This window comes from Corella eumyota, chromosome 4 (assembly GCF_963082875.1).
Source record: "Corella eumyota chromosome 4, kaCorEumy4.1, whole genome shotgun sequence".
In the NCBI taxonomy this organism is placed as follows: Eukaryota; Metazoa; Chordata; class Ascidiacea; order Phlebobranchia; family Corellidae; genus Corella; species Corella eumyota.
Window position 1 is genome coordinate 5,344,403 of NC_137493.1, and position 20,179 is coordinate 5,364,581.

The 20,179-nt window shown below is 31.0% G+C and overlaps 2 protein-coding genes across 2 annotated transcripts; both read right to left on the reverse strand.

The window, feature by feature from the left end:
- Positions 1-1,554: 1,554 nt before the first annotated feature.
- On the reverse strand, positions 1,555-7,098 carry LOC145750341 (uncharacterized). The gene is made up of 16 exons (XM_082566353.1): positions 6,938-7,098; positions 6,601-6,836; positions 6,361-6,504; positions 5,954-6,092; positions 5,292-5,460; positions 5,038-5,158; positions 4,724-4,876; positions 4,391-4,437; positions 4,188-4,319; positions 3,759-3,958; positions 3,404-3,655; positions 3,155-3,324; positions 2,725-2,854; positions 2,472-2,587; positions 2,261-2,376; positions 1,555-2,087 (listed from the first exon to the last, which is right to left on the reverse strand). Exons 1-16 carry the CDS (start codon positions 7,061-7,063, stop codon positions 1,915-1,917), a joined length of 2,424 nt encoding a protein of 807 aa, XP_082422479.1. The 5' UTR covers positions 7,064-7,098; the 3' UTR covers positions 1,555-1,914.
- Positions 7,099-9,223: 2,125 nt separating this feature from the next.
- On the reverse strand, positions 9,224-17,222 carry LOC145749989 (uncharacterized). The gene is made up of 17 exons (XM_082565892.1): positions 17,126-17,222; positions 15,689-15,816; positions 15,115-15,350; positions 14,798-14,941; positions 14,436-14,574; positions 14,161-14,326; positions 13,886-14,006; positions 13,587-13,739; positions 13,005-13,051; positions 12,774-12,908; positions 12,355-12,554; positions 12,010-12,261; positions 11,766-11,935; positions 11,351-11,480; positions 11,019-11,137; positions 10,640-10,752; positions 9,224-9,649 (listed from the first exon to the last, which is right to left on the reverse strand). Exons 1-17 carry the CDS (start codon positions 17,220-17,222, stop codon positions 9,477-9,479), a joined length of 2,523 nt encoding a protein of 840 aa, XP_082422018.1. The 3' UTR covers positions 9,224-9,476.
- Between the last annotated feature and the right edge of the window lie 2,957 nt (positions 17,223-20,179).

The following is a 20,179-nucleotide window of genomic DNA, read 5'->3' on the forward strand; positions in this document are numbered from 1 at the left end:
CGCTTCAGGTCTTTTAAGTTATGTTTAAGCGGTTAATATAATAAATACTATATATACCCTTTTATAAATAGTTCGGTTTCTTAAAAAAAGATATTATTACTTAAATGAGTCAACGTTTGGGTTTAAAGTAGTATATTTCATAAACTAAAATTTAAACATTTTTATTTTTTATATCGCTTAGGCGTTAACAAAAATAACTCAGCAGACGTAGCGCATTTTCTAACCTGCTTCGAAGCGATTAATTGCTAACTGATGGCCAAAATGTTTAAAAATATATAAAATTACTTCAATTGGTTTAACTGTCTAAGTTAAACGAAGATTTACCTCTATGCAAGTTTACAAGGGCAATATTAAATTTTTTTGTAACATTTAGATTTATTTTTATAAAAATGTTCTAAACATCTTTGCAATCTCCACAAATCCGATTTAAAAATAAAAAAACAAACGCATTTTAAATTTTCAAGTTAAAAAATATTTAATAAAACTTTGCTTTAGAAAACGACATTAAAACCTAAAGTAACTTACATAGGTCATCTAAATGAGTGAAAATAACGTTTTGTAACGTCCTGCTGCGGGTTGCCTGACGCAACATTTGTGGTGCAGACCTTAACTAAATGCTTCTTTACTTGATTAAATGCTTTGGTTCTAGACTAAAATGATTACTAAATAGCATATCTTTTGGTAATACAAGCAAAGGCGTTGTTTTAGCAAATCTTTAAGATATTAACCTGGGTTTGTAGTTTTATTTCAAAGAACTTAAAATTTTGAACAAAATGAGTTTGTTTTCTAGTAGCTGTTAAGATAGCGATAAAGTTTCAATAACTGCAGAGTCTAGACGTTTAAAAAACTAAACTTAAATCACGATAAATCGAAGACGACTAGATTTAAATATTCATTGGTAGTTGAAAGCTAGATTAAGGTTTAATATATTTTTTATTCATTAAAATTTATAATATAATGACTTTAAATAATTTGCAACTGCATACATATAAAGTGGATATAAAAATAAAGTTGAAATATTGTTCTATATTATAACGAATCCACCATATTGTTGTTTATCCTAAATATTATCTATTCCTTGTCACGTGTTTACACCTAGAGTGTCGTCTTTACATCTTATCATTATCACGTGTTCTGTATCACGTGACTTGTTGCTTTAACTGTTTAATTGTACTGTATTAGGTTAATATTTGTGATGCAAGCTATAGGCCTAGTGGACGGTTGCACGTAACCTTTCGCAATATTAAACTATAAAATATACGAGGGCTTAATATAGAAAATATATCAGGCAATTTACAAGAAAAACAACCGAAGAATTAAGTTAACTACCTTGAACTGTATGGTAGGTAAGCATTTCTAATTATTTTAAAGATATTATACTTAATGCCTCGTTACGTTAAACGCTGATAAGAGATGGCTTGCACACATAAAAAAACTGTTTGCTATCAGGTTAACGTGGTGGTTACGTAAGCATAATTATTTTATCAAAAAAAAAAAACGCTACTTACATTAGTTTTAAACTTTTTGTTTTGGAAACAAGTGTAAACAGAAAAATTGATTGATGCAAATCTTTTATTAAAACTGCAATATTTACAAGTTTATGTTTTGTTAAATTTTAAAGGTTTTTATAAAATTTAAACAACAGGCTAAATATTTACCATTCTTAATAAAATTTGTGAGTTACAAACATTAATAACGTTATACTTTAAATTTAAGTTTTTTGGTTACTTATTAAAAAATAACCAATAAGCAATCCCAACCACAAAGCACTTTTTACAAACAAAACTGCAATATGTAATTTTAGGCAAATGCAAATTAAAACAAAATACTTCACTTTTTTAGTTTCTAAACCTCTAAAATGTTTTTATTCTTTTTACCGAGTGTTTTATGTACAAAAACAGTTAGAAGCTCTGTTTAAGGGGAAGTATTTTTCACATTCTTTCCTCTACTTCTACAAAACTTCATTACGATATAGATCGCAAGAAGAACGACAATGAGTCCTCCAATGACCCCTCCAGCAATCAGGATCTTTGAAAGGAGATCAGAATTCTCCTCCTGTTTGACCTCCGGACTTTCCTCTTCATCATCTAAAAATTTGAAGGGTGAGTTCTGTTATTTTTTGAGATTAAATAATTATTTTTGTATTTTGTTTTTATGTTTAATAATACTTTTTCTTGTTTAAGGATACTACCTTATTTTAGGTATACAGCATGCTTTGTCTTTTTAAAAATAATTTAAAATTAAAAACAAAATTCGCTACCATCGTTAGGAGGAAAGAGAATGATGATTGGCCCAACTCCGGTAATTTCATGATTTGGAGATTCCTGAACAGTCGGAACAAAAGTTTCTCGTTCTTCTTCTTCTTCGGCGTCAATGCTAAAAATTAACAACAAACGGTCGTACTTGCAATTTTAAATCTTTTCTTTGATAACAGTTATAATTGTATATGTAAATTAAAGTTTAAAAGGTACTTGTTTTGGACAACTGTCGGGTCTGATGAGGCCTGGCGACGTTTTCTGGCAGCAGCCGGTATACAACCTTGTGCACATCTTGTTCCATTTACTCCAACGCATATTTGTACAGTGCACTAAATTTCAAGAAAAAGGTAAGTTATTTAAGTCTAAGTTTTGCCAACACAAATTGTTTTGGTATTAGTCCTTAACAAGAAATACCATTTTAAGAATTCGTTGTTTACTATTTACTGAACTTAAAATCAACATTTACTTGTAATGCGATCTGGGTATTTGCAGTAATGCCTGGTAAACCGAATCTGAAACGGAAAGCCTTAATGCTGAAGCGATTTTGAAGGTCGAAAGGCGAAGTGTATTGCTGAATGGTGGTATCCACTGCACATCTAAATACACAACAGGAATTTTTACATAGTAGGTGAATCACTGTTCACAAGATAATCTTATGTAATAAACCTTTAATAGACTCAAGAAACAAGTAATTCTTCAACTAAGTCAAGCGAAAAAAATCTAAAAAATCTTTTGTTATGTTACAATTTTTTTTAGTTGTGTAAATTTTTTTTTTGGTTAAATTTGACTTGTAAATTCCAATAAATTTCAATATTAGTAAATTCCAATACTAAATGATTTTTAATAGGTTTTAATGAACCTTTTTACATTTTCTATAAGCTTTAGTCCAACCTTACCCTTCAACAATAAGATCATATCGGGAACTAATGTCTCCCCCAACAGGAAAAGCAAAACAATTCTTGGTGAAAAGTACAACGTTTGGAATGGTCGAGCTGGCCCGAATACCGAAAAATACATCAGAGTTCAGTTCGTAAGCTAGAGGGTAGTCGTACAAGGAACGGGCATACTAAGGTAAACAATTTAACATAATTATGTGCAACTTTTGCCATCATAAAATATCAACAATTACATTAATGTAAACATACGGTAAAGTCGTTAGCCGAAAAGTAATCAAAGTTGAACTCGAACGATCCAAGGCCTGGCACGGATAACTCATTTACAACTTGTGTTTCTGCAGCAACACTAAACTGGTTGGTGATATTTGCATATTTTGGGTAAAAGCATGATAGTTCAAGGTTGTAAAAGTTTCCTACACGCGTAATAGCTGAGTTGTCAGCTTCATTTCCAGCAAGGTAAACGTGAACGTAATTGATCAACTTAATGTTCAAGACTTCGTCCTGTTACAACAAGGAATTGTATTTAAATGAGAAAAGCAATTGTATTTAAATGAGAAAATGTCGGTAATAGTGAGCCAAATAACAATTTTAAACATTAAGTAACCTGAACAATGGTTCCGCAAGTTCCTACAGGAAAAGCGGCGATAGAATTATTATTTCCATCGCTGGTAAACGCGCAACTCGAAGGCACTGGAAGCGAAGTATTGTCAGTAGAATATTGAGTCAAGCCAAACAAGACGTCAACTGCACAAGCAGGAACAGTAATGTTCATGGTGCTGCTCGGACATACTACTTCTATGTTAGCTGTGTACAAGAATAAACCATTACTATTGCTGTCAACCAATATTTCTTATTAAGCCTAAACAGTTGTTTAAGATTACTAAAGCAGTCATCAGTTGACTTACTTCACTTTTAAAGGCGTTTAACTTTTTCGGCTTTCAATTAGGATGACTTGGAACAATACCAGAATCGTTTTAACAATTTCTTTCAATATAGTAGTTGACACCAAGAAAACTTTATTATTTAAACTTACGGATGCAAGTCACTCCATCCTGTGCTAAGTTCCAGCAAGATCTGCTACATGCACATGTATGGACCATCGATGTACCTCCCCAAACACAAACATCACTACATCCTCCGTTATTTGTTTCGCATGGGTTAATTGCTGCACCCAAAATTGTAAAAAAATATTGAAAAATATTTTAATTAATTTTATTTAAGTCTATCCGCCGTTACCTGTAACTGTAACGAAAATCGTCAAGCAGCGCTGGTTTGACAAAACTCTGCAAAAAGTATAAAAATGGTTATGACTTTTATTATTAGAGTAATGTTACACCATGACAATGTCGTTCTTGGAAATTTATTTTGTACATAAACAAATAACTATCTTCATAACATTGTTTAGTAAAAAAGGCCATGGATGTAGATTATGAAAGAATATATTTTTAACAGCAAAATTTTTCAGAAAATTTGAAAACACAAACCATTGCAAAATTAAATATTTGTATTACTTTAGTAACTTAAGAATACATTTTTTTTTAAATGTTAAATTTAAGTATGTAAATTTACCCGTTGTCCTCGGCTGTGAAGCAAACGTAGGTTAAAAAATCTGAAGTAAATCCGACAGGTATCCAAGTCACAATAACATAAGAGTATGTTGGTAAACGAAATATACTGGAAACAACCGTGCCATCCGGTCCAATTACATTGTAGCTCGTAGTGCTTAAAAAGTATCAAAAAAAGGTTTTTTAACAAAAATATTTTTCTGGTTGTAAAACTTTAATATGCATGACTAAACCCCCTTTTATTTTAAACGTTTTCTTATTTTAGGAACTAAGTTTTATTATTTATAAAAAATTGTTTTTTGAGAGAAAAAATTTTACTTTCTTGATGACTGCAAAGTGACGTTGAAAATATCATTCGCGGCTAACCCAAAAGTCTTTCCGTCTTCTGGGGTGTCGCCTCCGAATTCTGGAACGGCACAAGCCGTTGTGGTTGGTATAACTTAAATACAAAAAATAAATTTTTTGAATTCAAATTCTTACGTTAAAGTGATAAAAACTAAGCGTAAAATCAGAAATTATTAAAATAATTCTTTTTACAAATTCTAAAAATTTTTTTACGATTAATGACATACCATCAACTATGACTTGGTAAGGGACATTACTCAAGGTATCGTTAGGATTCAGCGTTCTATTCCCTACACTGATTGTAGTTCGGGGATGGTCTTCAATGATTACCCATACAGCGTATCTAAAACTTCCGCTGGGGTTACCGTTGCCGTTGTACGTCAGTTGACAGTTTTGCTATATTATTATTTAAAAAGTAAAAGTATCATGCTATTTTATATTAAACTTTCGGTCACAGAGATATATTGGATAATACTAAAATACCAAATGTGGGAAGTTGCGGGGTGCGGGAAATATTGAGGCCGTATGTAAACGTTAACAAAAAATTGCTGAAAGCGGATGGGTGGAATTTTTATACATTTTCCTAGTCTTTCCTTGCACTTTATATTCAATTTTGCATTATTCCTTAACCTTTAAAATCAATTCTACATCATTCCTTATCCCAAGTAAATACCCTCGTTTACCCTGGATTAAAATACAAAAATGCCGTTCCGTCTCGTTATTCGCAAATTTTTGTTAACATTTTTTCTTAAGGTTCCGCACTATCCCGCATCTCGTACTTTAGTATTGCCTGAAATATTACGAATTAATTCGCTGTGCCTATATTTTAGGTTACTTATTTACATTTAACAATAAATTAAGCTTTGAGCATTATTTTGATAATACAAACCATCGAGAAGTAACCGTTGAGATTGCAAGAATGAAATCCACACTCGACTGTTGAAGTAGTCGCAATTCTGCACGATATTCTATCGTTATCGGAATCAATTGCTACTATAGGGATTTCTGCTGCACATCCGCTATAAAACCTATTGACATGTAAAATATACTGTTACAAAATGAATCACTTTATGTCCTAATTATAATAATAAAATGAAACGCAATATTACCCCCTTAGAAGCGGTTTATGGGGACAGCGTTTTTGGGCATTAATGCGATTAACCGCCAACATTAAGGTTTTGATTTTACAAAACAAGTTTTGCATATATATGACTAGCACCGTTGTCGATTTGTGCAAAAAGTTTAAACTACTGCAGATTATTTTTTAAGAACAACTTTATTAAATAAGTAACTTACGTTCTGAAGGGTACGTAAACTGCATCGGGGGCTGTGTTGGGTCTTCCGGTGTCCGATCGAATTGAAAGATCAGCCAATGAATACAACTGCTGCCCCAAAGTCGTCCCAGTTATTCCAGACACCCAACAACAGACAAAAACTTGTCTGAAATTTAAATTTGTTGTCACACTTATATTTGTTTGATTGAACAGTACAAGCAATAATTTAAAAATTGTTACTATAATAATAACTTAATCTTACCGAAAATAAAACGGTCCGACATAATCCGTAATACTGACGTTGGTTAAAAAGTAACTCTGCATAATAGACCATCTCGAAGTTACATTCGCTTCGGATCTTTCCGTGCAAGTTTCGTTGAAGATAACAGGAAGAGTATTTAACTGGCAGTTGGAACCGGCACTGTTGCAAAAGCCAACCGCGTTCGGGTTGTTGTTTTGACAAATTTCTCGCCATGTGTGGCGCACCAAAATTTCAATCTAACGCATCGTTTAAACATTAGTTGGCAAAACATAGGCTTAAACTTATTTTAAATAAATACATTAAAAAATGTTTTTTTTCATGAATGTACGTTTTTTACCTCCACAAGATCGTTAACTATCAAGCCTGTAGGTTTCCATGTAAAGAATCCGCCATATCTATGCGAACCCAGACAACAATAAGGAAGAAGTGTTACCAGCAGTAACGCGGGAATAAAACTCTGCATCGTAATTAAACCTTATCAATTGAATAAAAATTGCGAATACTAAAATTAATATTGTTTAAATTAACTGAATATAATAGTTTATATACGAATGTAGTCTAAAAGTATCTCCTGATAAAAATTTAAATAATTTCATTCCAAAAAAAAAAAATTTGTCGAAAATTTTAAGTAAAAGTGTTAATTTTTCTAAGCCCAAAAAATTACTGTAAAACTGTAGTTTCACCTTCTACATATCTTTCGAATGCAGCGCATATTCACTAAAGCACGAATATTAAAACACATTTCTTTTTTTCTTTGTTGCAAAAAAAAATACAGTTGCAAAAGAGTATTAACATCAGGAAAAGAATTTTAATGCACTATCTTTTCTTCTTTATTATTATTTATCGTCAAACGCATTGCCAAATGCTTTTGTTAAATGGCCATTGAATGGTAAAGCTTATCAAAACTTTTTGATAATTAAGTTAATGGTAAACTAAATATTATTGCAAGAAAGTGTCGCAATAAACCTATGTTTGATTTAATTTAATTAGTTTTGGCAGAAGAAAATGTTTTCATATATGAGGAATTTGTTTGGTAAGGTTTTTTTAAGCATGGCTTAACAATTTTAATGGAAAAAAATACAGAAATTGGTCGAAGATCAAAATTTTAAATCTAAATTTATTAATCTAATTTAAATACAAGAATTTGCAAGATAATAGTTTCTTTAACTTGACCAAAAATAATTAAAAAATATTATTTTATTTTTAGTTATATTTTTGTGTTTCACGTTATTTTTAACGTAGAATCTTGTGTTTCACGTTATTTTTAACGTATTAAAATTTATTTACAAACCGCAACTTTTATAGTAAAATATTTATAAAACTAAAATTTTTTCACTCGATTAGTTAGCGATTAGTGGCTTCAAGACAAAAATAAAATGAGGCCATTAATCGCTTTGAAGCGATTAATTTAAGTAACCCCAAATTGCATTAGTCGCTTCAGGTCTTTTAAGTTATGTTTAAGCGGTTAATATAATAAATACTATATATACCCTTTTATAAATAGTTCGGTTTCTTAAAAAAAGATATTATTACTTAAATGAGTCAACGTTTGGGTTTAAAGTAGTATATTTCATAAACTAAAATTTAAACATTTTTATTTTTTATATCGCTTAGGCGTTAACAAAAATAACTCAGCAGACGTAGCGCATTTTCTAACCTGCTTCGAAGCGATTAATTGCTAATTGATGGCCTGAATTTTTACACGTTAAAAAAATATAAAATTACTTAAATTGGTTTAGCTGTCTAAGTTAAACGGAGATTCACCTCTACGCAAGTTTACAAGCGCAATAATAATTTTTTTGTAACATTTAGAGATATTTTCATAAAAATTTTCTAAACAATTTTGGAACCCTCACAAATCCGATTTAAAAATAACAAAACAAACGCATTTTAAGTTAAAAAAAATTAATAAAACTCCTGCAGCTTTAAGGGAACGACATTAATACCTAAAGTAACTTACATTGGTCACCTAAATAAGAGAAATGTAACGTTTTGTAACGTTCTAGGGCGGGTTGCCTGACGCGACATTTGTGGTGCAGACCTTAATTAAATGTTTTATTACTTGATTAAATGCTTTGGTTCTAGACTAAAATTATTGCCAAGTAGCGTATCTCTTGTTAATAGAAGCAAGGGGTTTGTTTAAGCAGAACTTTAACATTTTAACTTGGGTTTGTAGTTTTACTGCAAAAAACTTGAGATTTTGAACAAAAGAAGTTTGTTTTCTAGTAGCAGTTAGCAATAACTTATTGTTAGTCAGATTTTGAAAAATGTTTTTATGCAGCAGCGCCTTTAGGTAAGGCGCTCTGAACGTTGCAAACTCATGTTGAGCCAACTTATTCAGCAACTTAATTATCGTGCAACTATAATCTATATTATTTTAAACTGCCAAAGTTAATTCAAAATTGAGTTGAGTAACTAATGTTACTCTATTGTTTAGCTCGTGAAGTCGCCTTCTTACATCGACAATAAATAGAAAAATGAAATTTTAAACTTTTTTGCTTTGGTCACTTTAATTAGTACAAACAATGGTTGATGCAAATATTTTATTATAACTGCTATATTTACAAGTTTCAGTTTTGAAAAAGGATCAGGTTGAATAATAGTTGCTACGAAACTATAATAAGACAAAATTGCGAAGGAAAAACAATATTAACATTGGATTTCAAATTTTATTTTTTTTGAGGCTGTTTATAGACAATACAACAGATGAAGCAACTTTAAAGACAAAGCACAAATAGCGAACAACATTTAGGCATAATGGTTTTTGACAATTACAATTTGGGACAAAATTGTTTTCTTTTTTTAAATCTAAACCTTATTTTTGCATCTTTTTATCAGGTGTTTTATGTACAAAATTTCCAGTCGTGGAGCTCGGTTTAAAGTGCAATATTTTCCACATTTTTTCCTCCGCTTCTACGGAACTTCATCATGATGTAGATTGCAAGAAGAACGACAATGAGTCCTCCAATAACTCCTCCAGCAATTAGGACCTTTGAAAGAAGATCAGAATTTTCCTTCTGCTCAACTTCAGGACCTTCTTCCCCATTGCCTAAAAATTTAAAAAGTAAGTTATTTAAGATTAATTATATTTTTGTCTATTTTATTTTTATCTATTTTATTTACATGTTAAATATTTAACTGTGAAATGTGATGTGTTTATATCACTCTGTCAACCTTTTTATAAGTTTTGGGGATTAGTTTTTTTATTACTTGTTATTTAAATTTTTTTATGACTTATTATTTAAAACTGTTTTTTGTTGACTTTAACAGAATTTTAAATTTTTATAACATGATGTTGCTTGCTTTTTTATTAACCTTCTAATAACTGCAAGCGAATAAAATGAGTAATCCACACATTTTTTGCTTTTAAAGCAATTTAAAACTTAATCTTATCCAGGTGACTAATATTTAATTTTTATACTTTCGGTTATGGTAATTGAAAGCATAAAAATTCAATAACAGTTTATTTATGCCCGAATGCCTTAGATAATTTAGCTTTCTCGGAAAAGTGCACGTCAGGTGTTTTTAGTTTATGGCATATAGTTAAATGGAATATTTTTTAGATAAAACTGTTATTTGCACGTCTAGACAGCGAAGATTACAATTCAAACAACAACAAAAATAGACAAAGATATAAAAATAGTTCTAAAAAAATGTTTTTAAATATATATGAAAAAAATTTCTTTACAAATTTATAGTTATTTAAAACTAATATATCATTTATAATTTTTATGTTTACCTATATCTGTAAAATATTTATAAATTTGTGTAATTAGACATCGCCTGATGCTTACTCAAGTATGGGATGCATAGAAAGAATTTTAAACCTAGCAATTGTTTTTATGCATGACTTACTTTAAATATATTTGGTACCACATCGAACTTTTATAAACTAAGTGAAATATGTTTTCTGGTACAAGAATTTAGGCATATAAACATCGTTATAAGCCTTTGTGTTTTTAATTTGCCAAAACCCTTTTTAATGTTTTGTTTATCATAAAGAATTAAAAAAGAATTAAATATAAATACAACTTTTTACCATCGTTAGGAATAAGGATGATAATTGGTCCAACTCCAGTAATTTCATGATTCGGGGATTCCTGAACAGTCGGAACGAAAGATTCTCTTTCTTCCTCTTCTTCAGCGTCGATGCTAAAAATAAAAAAAGGTCGTACTTGAAAATTTAAACTCTTAATATATAAAAGTTATAAACAGAAATTTTAAAGTTTAAAATACAGTTTTTAATTTTATATTAGCATGTGGAAAATAAAGCTGAAAACCTAATGTTGACTAAAACTTGGACAATTTAATTTATATTTTTGGTAAATATATATCTTTAAAGTATCCAAACAAACAAAAAACTGACTACTTGTTGTTAAAATAACACTTTTGGTATAGAATTAAAGTTAAATATTTACTTATTTTGGACAACTGTCGGGTCTGATGATGAGATCTGACGACGTCTCCTGGCAGCAGCTGGAATACAACCTTGTGCACATCTTGTGTTGTTTCCTTGTACGCAAATTTGAACTGTACACTACATTTTAAATCAAAGTAATGTTTTTACTAAAATACTATAAAAATATTTAAGAAAATAATATATTTCGCGACATTGTTAAAGTTTAGTAAGCAAAACTTGTCATTATCAGTTTTTAGAATAATAAAAAATGTTTTTTTTTGTAAAAAGTTTTTGTTTACTATTTATTTTACGTTTTAGTTATTTACATTTTTCATTAAAATGAATATTCACCTGCAATGCGATCTGGGTATTGGCAGTAATGCCCGGTAAGCCGAATCTGAAACGGAAAGCCTTTATGCTGAAGCGATTTTGAAGGTCGAAAGGCGAAGTGTATTGCTGAATGGTCGTATCCACTGCACATCTAAATACATAACAAGATGTTTTACACGGATTACAGAAGTTAATCATCCATCGTAAGTACATTTCAAAAGGTAATCGGGTGTAATAAATGTATTATAGGTTTTCCAGCAGCAGCTAATCTATAAATTAGCTAAGCTAAAGCATGATGGATATATATAACTAAGTAGCGCAAACTTATTTCTTTTGTTTAAACCCTAATTGTTTAAGGGTGACTAGTTCATAACTACAATTACTCAAAAAATTTCTCATATTTGGTTTGTCATAAAATATTTGAATTCAGCCTTACCCTTCAACAATAAGATCATATCGGGTACTGACATCTCCGCCCACAGGAAAAGCAAAACAACTCTTGGTGAAAAGTACAACGTTTTGAATGCTTGAGCTGGCCCGTATACCAAAAAATACATCGGAATTCAGTTCGTAGGAGAGAGGGTAGTCGTACAAGGAACGGGCAAACTAAAGCAAATGATTAACATAATGCTATATACTTTACAAAGTAAAGACAACAACAAACATATTCAAATACATACGGTAAAATCGATAGCCGAAAAGTAATCAAAGTTGAATTCAAAAGCTCCAAGTCCTGGCACGGATAACTCATTTACAACTTGTGTTTCTGCAGCAACACTAAACTGGTTAGTGATATTTGCATATTTCGGGTAAAAGCATGATAGTTCAAGGTTGTAAAAGTTTCCTACACGCGTAATAGCTGAGTTGTCAGCTTCATTTCCAGCAAGGTAAATGTGAACGTAATTGATCAACCTAATGTTCAATACTTCGTCCTGTTGCAACAAATACTTCGTTAGTAAAGGGCACTGCTTTTAAATGACAAAATAGGCTGTCGGTTATATAGAGCCAAAGGGCTTTAAAGTTACCTGAACAATGGTTCCACAAGTTCCTACAGGAAAAGCGGCGATAGAATTATTATTTCCATCGCTGGTAAACGCGCAACCCGAAGGTACTGGAAGCGAAGTATTGCCAATAGAATATTGAGTTAAGCCAAACAAGACGTCCACTGCACAGTCAGGAACAGTAATGTTCATGTTGCTGTTGGGACATACAACCTGTATGTTGGCTGTGCACAAAAAATAGCATTACAATTATTGTTAACCAACATTAAACTAAATTAAAGAAAGTTTGGACTAGCAGCTATTGAATAACCTTTTATCTCTTGCAAACTTTTCGATTTCGTGACTCAAGTTTACAATGTCATAGCACATTACCACAATCGCTTTACTAAGTATGTCCATAACTTAAGTTTAATAAATAAATTTTTTCTTATTTTTCAACTTACGGATACAAGTTACTCCGTCCTGTGCTACACTCCAGCAAGATCTGCTACAGGCACATGTATGAACCATCGATGTACCTCCCCAAACACAAAGATCACTGCATCCTCCATTATTTGTTTCACATGGGTTTATAGGTGCTGTACATATACAAAATTGCAAAAATTGAGCTTATTTCGCCATGCAAATGTTTATATGGTAAAACTACATTTGAATAGCAAAATAGTCTCTATTACCTGCTACTGTTACTAGAATAGTTAGGCAACGTTGATTCGACAAAACTCTGTAAAAAAATGCAGTCAGTTAAATTCTGTAATAGCTATGCTATCATTATTAGTAATATATCATGTGTTGTTAAAATTGTTGACTTAATTTGAGAAATAAATATATAAATTCAGTGTCGTTTTAGGCAAGACTGGCAAGTTTTGTTATTTGTGTATTTCTCACGTTATTAAAAAGACTTATGGCGACAATTTGGCACAAATTACTCATTACCCAGCCATTTTGTAATACGAATGTGAAATGACACACTTAAAAGGGATTAACACCAACATTACATTATATTTTCTTTTTAAATGAAACTCAAATAACATTATGTTAAGTTCCGGACCAAAAATTTCGATACTGAATTATTGTAAATACGTAAGATTGTTGAGTTAGTGAAGTAAAATGGCTGAAACAAATATTCTGTTACAAAAGAGTGTTTAAAAAGGCTTAAAATTATATTCAAAAAAATTTCAGCTGACGCGAAATGAATTTGAATTTTGTGCTTTTACTTCTTATTGGGATTTAGTGTTAAAAAATATCGTTAATATTACCCGTTGTCCTCGGCTGTAAAGCAAACGTAGGTAAGAAAATCCGAAGTAAACCCGACAGGTGTCCATGTCACAATAACATAAGAATGGGTTGGTAGACGAAATATACTGGAAACAACTGTGCCATCCGGTCCAATAACGTTAAAGCTTGAAGTGCTGTACAAGTTGTCATAAAAAATTAAATATTGGTAAAAACAACGTGCTTTAAATTGGGACTACGGAAGAATAATTACTTCTACCTAAGGCTACTAAAAAGCATGTTTAAAAAGTTTTGCCTAAATAAATAAAATTCTAAAATTTACGTCGGTGCTGACTCCAAAGTGACGTTAAAAATATCGGTAGGGGTTAAACCGAAAGTTGCTCCATCTTCTGGAGTATTGCCTCCAAACTCTGGAAGGGTGCAGGAAGTTGTACTTGGAATAACTGAATTTACAAATAAAAAAAATTTTTGAAAATAATAATTTGATGCAGACGATTAAACCAAATACACACCAAAAATTTAATAAAAGAATTCTTTCTGGGTTCAACTTTTTATGTCTGTTTATTAAATATAAAAACTTTTAAACATTTAAATTACCGTCAACAATGATTTGATATGGGACGTTGCTAAGGGTTTCGTTCGGAGTAACTACCCTATTTCCAACATTGATTGTTGTTCTTGGATGGTCCTCAATAATCACCCACACTGCGTATCTCAAATTTGAAGGACTCCCGTTTCCGTTGTATGTCAGTCTGCAGTTTTGCTGTTAAATATAAAAACCTTGTGAACATAAAGTAATAAGCCTGCAAATAACAGTTTAAAAAAAACTAGCTAAAATTGGGTTATATGAATGGTTAGTTAAGCCTACTGACCATCGAGAAGTAACCGTTAAGATTGCAAGGATGGAATCCACACTCGACTGTTGAAGCGTTTGCAATTCTGCACGATATTCTATCGTTATCGGTGTCAATTGCAACAACAGGGACTTCAGCAGCACATCCACTGTAAAACCTTAAAAAACATAAAAAATTAATTAGGTAAGGAGAGAAAATATAGATTTTCACAGAGCAGATGTCCTTAAATATTTCATTTAATTAAACTTGAAAAGGTTTTGTTTGCCTACGACCAATTTTTATCATTTTTTTTCAAGCTAGCCCTACTACAATTTAAAAAAATATAATTTTTAATTTTTTTTTTAATATTTTTTGATGTGGTAGTTTAAAGTGCGACTTACGTTCTAAAAGGCACGTAAACTGCATCGGGGGCCGTGTTAGGTCTTCCGGTATCGGATCGAATCGAAAGATCAATCAACGAATACAGTTCCTCGCCCAAGGTCGTTCCAGTTATTCCGCTCACCCAACAACAGACAAAAATTTGCCTAGAAAAAAAATACATTTTTTAATTCGCAGTAATAAATTTTTTCTAGTGTGCTGTTTTTATAGTCTTATTGGTATATTTATACAAAACAATCGTTCAAAATAAAAATAACGAAGATCTATTACTAAACAACATGGTTTGTTCAGAAATAAACACATTATGCGACAAACTTACTGCAGGTAAAATTGTCCGCTGAAATCTGTCGTACTGACGTTCGTCAAAAAATAACTCTGCATAATGGACCATGCGTTCGCCGCCGACGGGTCAGTTCTTTCCGTGCAAGTTTCGTTGAAGATAACAGGAAGAGTATTCGTCTGACAGTTATTACCCGTACTGTCGCAAAGGCCGACCGTGTTTGGGTTGTTGTAAAGGCAAATACCTCGCCATGTGTGCCGCACCAAAACTTCAATCTAAAACAAAATTTAACATTGTTTAAAAATCGCACTTTTTGCAGTTTAACTTAAGTTTTTCGTTTAACTTTAAAATTAAACAACGTGGCAATAAAAATACTTAAAAACCAATTTTTACCAGTTTAAGTCAAAAATATTGGGACTAAAGCCAATACCCATTAATTTCAGAGTAAAAGTAGGTAGTTAATATTTTAAACCTATGTACGAAACACGCTTAATTTGTTATAACTTTATTATTAAAATTTTAACACAAAACCGGACTGTTGTTTAACACTAAAAATCACCAAAAAATTATAAAAATTAAATTTAAAAAATCAATTTAGCGTTTTAGTTTTTACCTCAACAATATCGTTAACTATCACGCCTGTAGGTTTCCATGTAAAGAATCCGCCATATCTATGCGAACCCAGACAAAAAGGAAGAAGTGTTACCACGAGTAACGCGGAAATAAAACTCTGCATCGTGTCTTATATTTTGGATATTTATTAAACAACAACGCCCTACAAATATAAAATTTTTCGATTAATTTCGGTAGTGTAGTTTACTGGTTATGACAACGAACTACGAGCCGAAAGTTTTCGGGTTTAAGTTTCACCAATGCCAACGAAACTATACGAGCCGTAAGTTTTCGGGTTTGAGGCCACCTATTCGCTCCTTCAGCCTGGCGTTTACAGGTAGCTCAACCACGTGCCAACGGAACACTCTTCCCCGACGAAAATATTATAATTTTTTACCTCAAGGTAATACGCAAAAAAGATTAAAAAATAAATTTGGGGTAACTTTAGTAATTATCGTAAGATTACCAAACAGCGTTATTTAAAAACTAATTTGTATTTGCTTAAAGCCGTCAGCTCAATTCTAATAAAAAAAATTATTTTTTATAGATCGAAAATTTTTTAGACTAATTTTTTCCGCGTGATCAATTTCTTATCATATAATAAGTTTAAGTTCCAAGAACTTTTCGAATGAGTTCAGTTCAATTTTTGTGGGGTTTTATAGCTAAAACTTACGCCCACATTTTTTCGCAAAATGAAAAAAATTGCTCATAAAAATGTGTGGTTTACCCATTACGTTATTTTATTTTTAAAATACGTTGAATTTGCCCACTTATTTTTTTGCGCTATAAAAAACAAAAAGGGCTAAAAATGTCTGTTAATAAGTTCGCCATAAAAAATGTTAATAAAATTAGAGGTTTTTTTAATATGAAATCTTTTAATATTTATAGAATTTCCAAAATTTTTAAAATATAGAATATCCAAAATTTAGGTTGAAAACGCTTCCAAAGACTAACACGGTGACCGTTAACCACTTTAAAGCAATGTGGAAAATGCGCTGGGTCTACTTGGGTTTATTTATCGATTATAATATTTTTTCAAAGTTATCCATGCAAACTTATTGCAAGATATAAAAATGTACGTAAATCTTTTGCAAATTCAAAATTATAAGTTAGCTTTATTCTTTTTAACCCCCGTTTTTCAAGTTGGCTTAAAGAACAACGTCATCATCCTTTGTTTAGCATTATTTAAACATTTTATGATTGTTGTTTATAAGTTCGGATGATTTTGCAAGTTTTGTACATAACCCAAGGTTGCTTGAAGCTAAGCTAAAAAATACTAGGAAAATGCAAGTAAATCCGAAATAATGTTGTTTACAAGGCGCGTATTTACAAATCAGGTCATGTGGAAAACTGAATACTTCAACATTTTATATTTCTTTAACCTGACTGTTGTACTTGCAAAGCTGCAGTTTAAATTGAAAAATTAAGCTAATCTAACCTGCAATGTAGGTAAATCCACGTAATCCGTCTTTGATTGCTGGTGTAGTTAAACGGTGTACAGCACCGTAAAACGTAACTTTGTTATTTCCATACATTGTTTAACTGACAATGCAATATTGTGACCTGAACCAGATTTACTATGCTTATTTTAGCCTACTCTAAAACTAATAAAACCACAACAATCGGATTTACCACCCTCGCAAGGTTTTAGCTGATTATTTAGGATCAACAGATATATGTTAAGATTTAAAAAATAAACAATACAAAACAAAAAAATTAGGGTTTCTTAAAAATAAACTTGTAAGCTATGTGGTTCGTTTGAAACTTTTTGTCTTACCTAAATTACTTTAAAAACGATTAAAGGACTTATCTGTTAATTAAAAAATTCCTTGAATCATTTTGAATTTTTATTGTTTAACTTTTAAACACTTTTACTTTCAATCTTTTGCTTATGTTGTCCCATTCATTTTACGACTTGCTTTTACATCACCGTTGATATTGCATTACTTACTACTAGTATTTGTTGCGGGTTAATTTGGGGTTTTTATATTTGGAATTCTCAATGGGTATTATAAAAGAATTGAAAAATTTCCGCAAAAAAGATAACCAACAAGCGTTACACGAGAAAGTTTGTTTCACACCAAGATAACTTTGGCTTTGTGACACACTGTTAAATTGGTTGGCGTAAAACGCGGTTGCATGGAATGTAAAAATTTTACTTTTGATTTTCCTTCAGGCTGTGCTTCACAAGACACACCCATTTTGGTATTTCGAAAATGTTACGCCCTGAACCGCTTGGATTAAAATTTTTTATTCCTGCAACTATCACTTTATAAACGTGTTACCTCTCAATCAACAACAATACGGTTGTGAAAATCCCCATATTTTTACGTAAAATTGTCAATAAAAAACTAAAAATCGACTCAACTGTAAAGTCGTAATAAAATTTAAAGTTGATCATTTTTCCAATTCTTTACCTCAAGCATCATTTCGTGATGTTTTTAACATGCAAAAACAGTTTTTAACCTATGGTTACATGGCTCCAACTTCAACAAGAGGATTCGAATGGCAACTTATTTGGTATATTGTCGATGCCACCAACGAGGACAACGTAAATACATTTACTCGCTTAATATCAAATCAACCTAACCCACTAATTCGATTTGGAAAGTTTATGCTGCCATTACAACATGATCTTGGACTTAGTTTAGACAACAACAACAAAAAACGGATTAACGACATCATTTGTGCAAGAAATTTTGCAGAAGTTGGCATGCTTGTTTTCACTCGATTTTACATTAAAAAAACTGATCCATACGACCAGCAACTAAGCGACATTATTCAATATATTATTAAAGATAATCATGATCACGTGAGAGTAAGGAATGATGTCAAGGTAAGACTCTATGTTAACTGGAAGGAAAATTAACCAGTTGTTGAACCAGTTCTTTACCAAAACGTTCAGTGTGAAACTAACGTTCAAACTTCGCAAGCAGATGTGAGGGGCGACTAGTAAGTTTTGTATAGCGTACTGATACCCTCAGTGAAGCGTTAATGTGTAGTATATTGTGTTTGGATGAGTAGTTTGTTTGTATGTTTAGTATTGTACATCACAATTCAACGCCTGTTTATTCTTTTAGTTTTGTTATTAAATTTGTCGTAGTTTTAAATTCCTATATATTGAAAATAAACTTTTTAATCAAACTCTTACCTGGATCATAGTTTTTTATTCTCAAAAAGTTATCACATAGTATGAGAATATCAATTTTAACATTGATTTTGCATTATTTAAAGTTTATTATAACTAAAAGTGAATTATATTTTGCTTTATTGAAGAATGAAAAATGATATTTGGCGTAACTGGTGGGGTCCTATTGTTCTGCTTAAATGCGCAAAGTTTTTAGTGCAAACAAAGCAAGTTTAGCAGACTTTAAAATAGGTAAGCAGGTAACTTATTGTAATACTAGGACAATTAATCTTTAAACATTGTTATTAAGAATATGTAAACAAAGGTTATACAAATGTCGGGAGTTTTAAATATTAAAAAAAAATAAGAAAGAGTTTTTAAATCAATTAAAGTAACGGTTACACCTTTACATTGTACAACAAAACTTGAACTTTACTATATTTTAAACCTGTTAAATCTAAAATGTGTTTTGCATTATTTAAATTTAACCTGTACTAAAGACATATAGTTTTAAAGACTGTACTTCAATAGTTTTCATGTTTTTATTTAACAAAAAAGGATATTTTTGTATGCAATAGTGTTTTTTTTAATGTAAAAAACAATTTATATACATTTTTATCTTGTTGTTTTAAGCGCTCTGTTTAATAACAATAAGATTGTTTTGTGTTTTTATAACAAAGGTAACAAAACAAGATACAAAGTAACTTACAAGTTTTATATTTAACAGTCAAGGTCGGATGGTGAAAATTTAGGCATAAAAAATAAAAATTTTGTAGTGCGTTAATAAGAAATAGTTTTAATATATATTTTTTTTCCAACTGATTTTTGAAGAATGGATACAAACCAGTCTTTTAGATGGAATGTTGCCTTTTTGGTTATAGGATGTGTGTTTCTTTTTATTAATTTTTTCAACAATTTAAATCTTTTGAAAAACAACTTACGGTGGAATGTAGTTAAAAGTTTTTTTTACTTCCCTTCATGTTTTTTTTTTACGATTCACTGTATTGGTAATATTAATTGGAAATTTAATTTTACTAGTATTTGTGGTGGGTTATTATTTGGGTTTATGTTTTTGGAATCCTCAAATGTGTTTGCAGAAATTTTAAATACTATATGCAAAAAAAATAATCAGAAAGTGTTAGACAAAACCGATATTTCTGTTGTACAACACGATAACTTAGCTTTAGTAAATGAGATTAAAACTGAAGGTAATATATCCACTAAGCCTTATTCAGGTAAAAGTCGTCCTAATGGTTCAATTCAGCAAAGTGGAAACACCGTTAAATTGATTGGCGTAGAAGGCGGTTGCATGGAATGTGAAAATTTTACTCTTGATTTTCCTCCAGGCTGTGTTTCACAAGACAC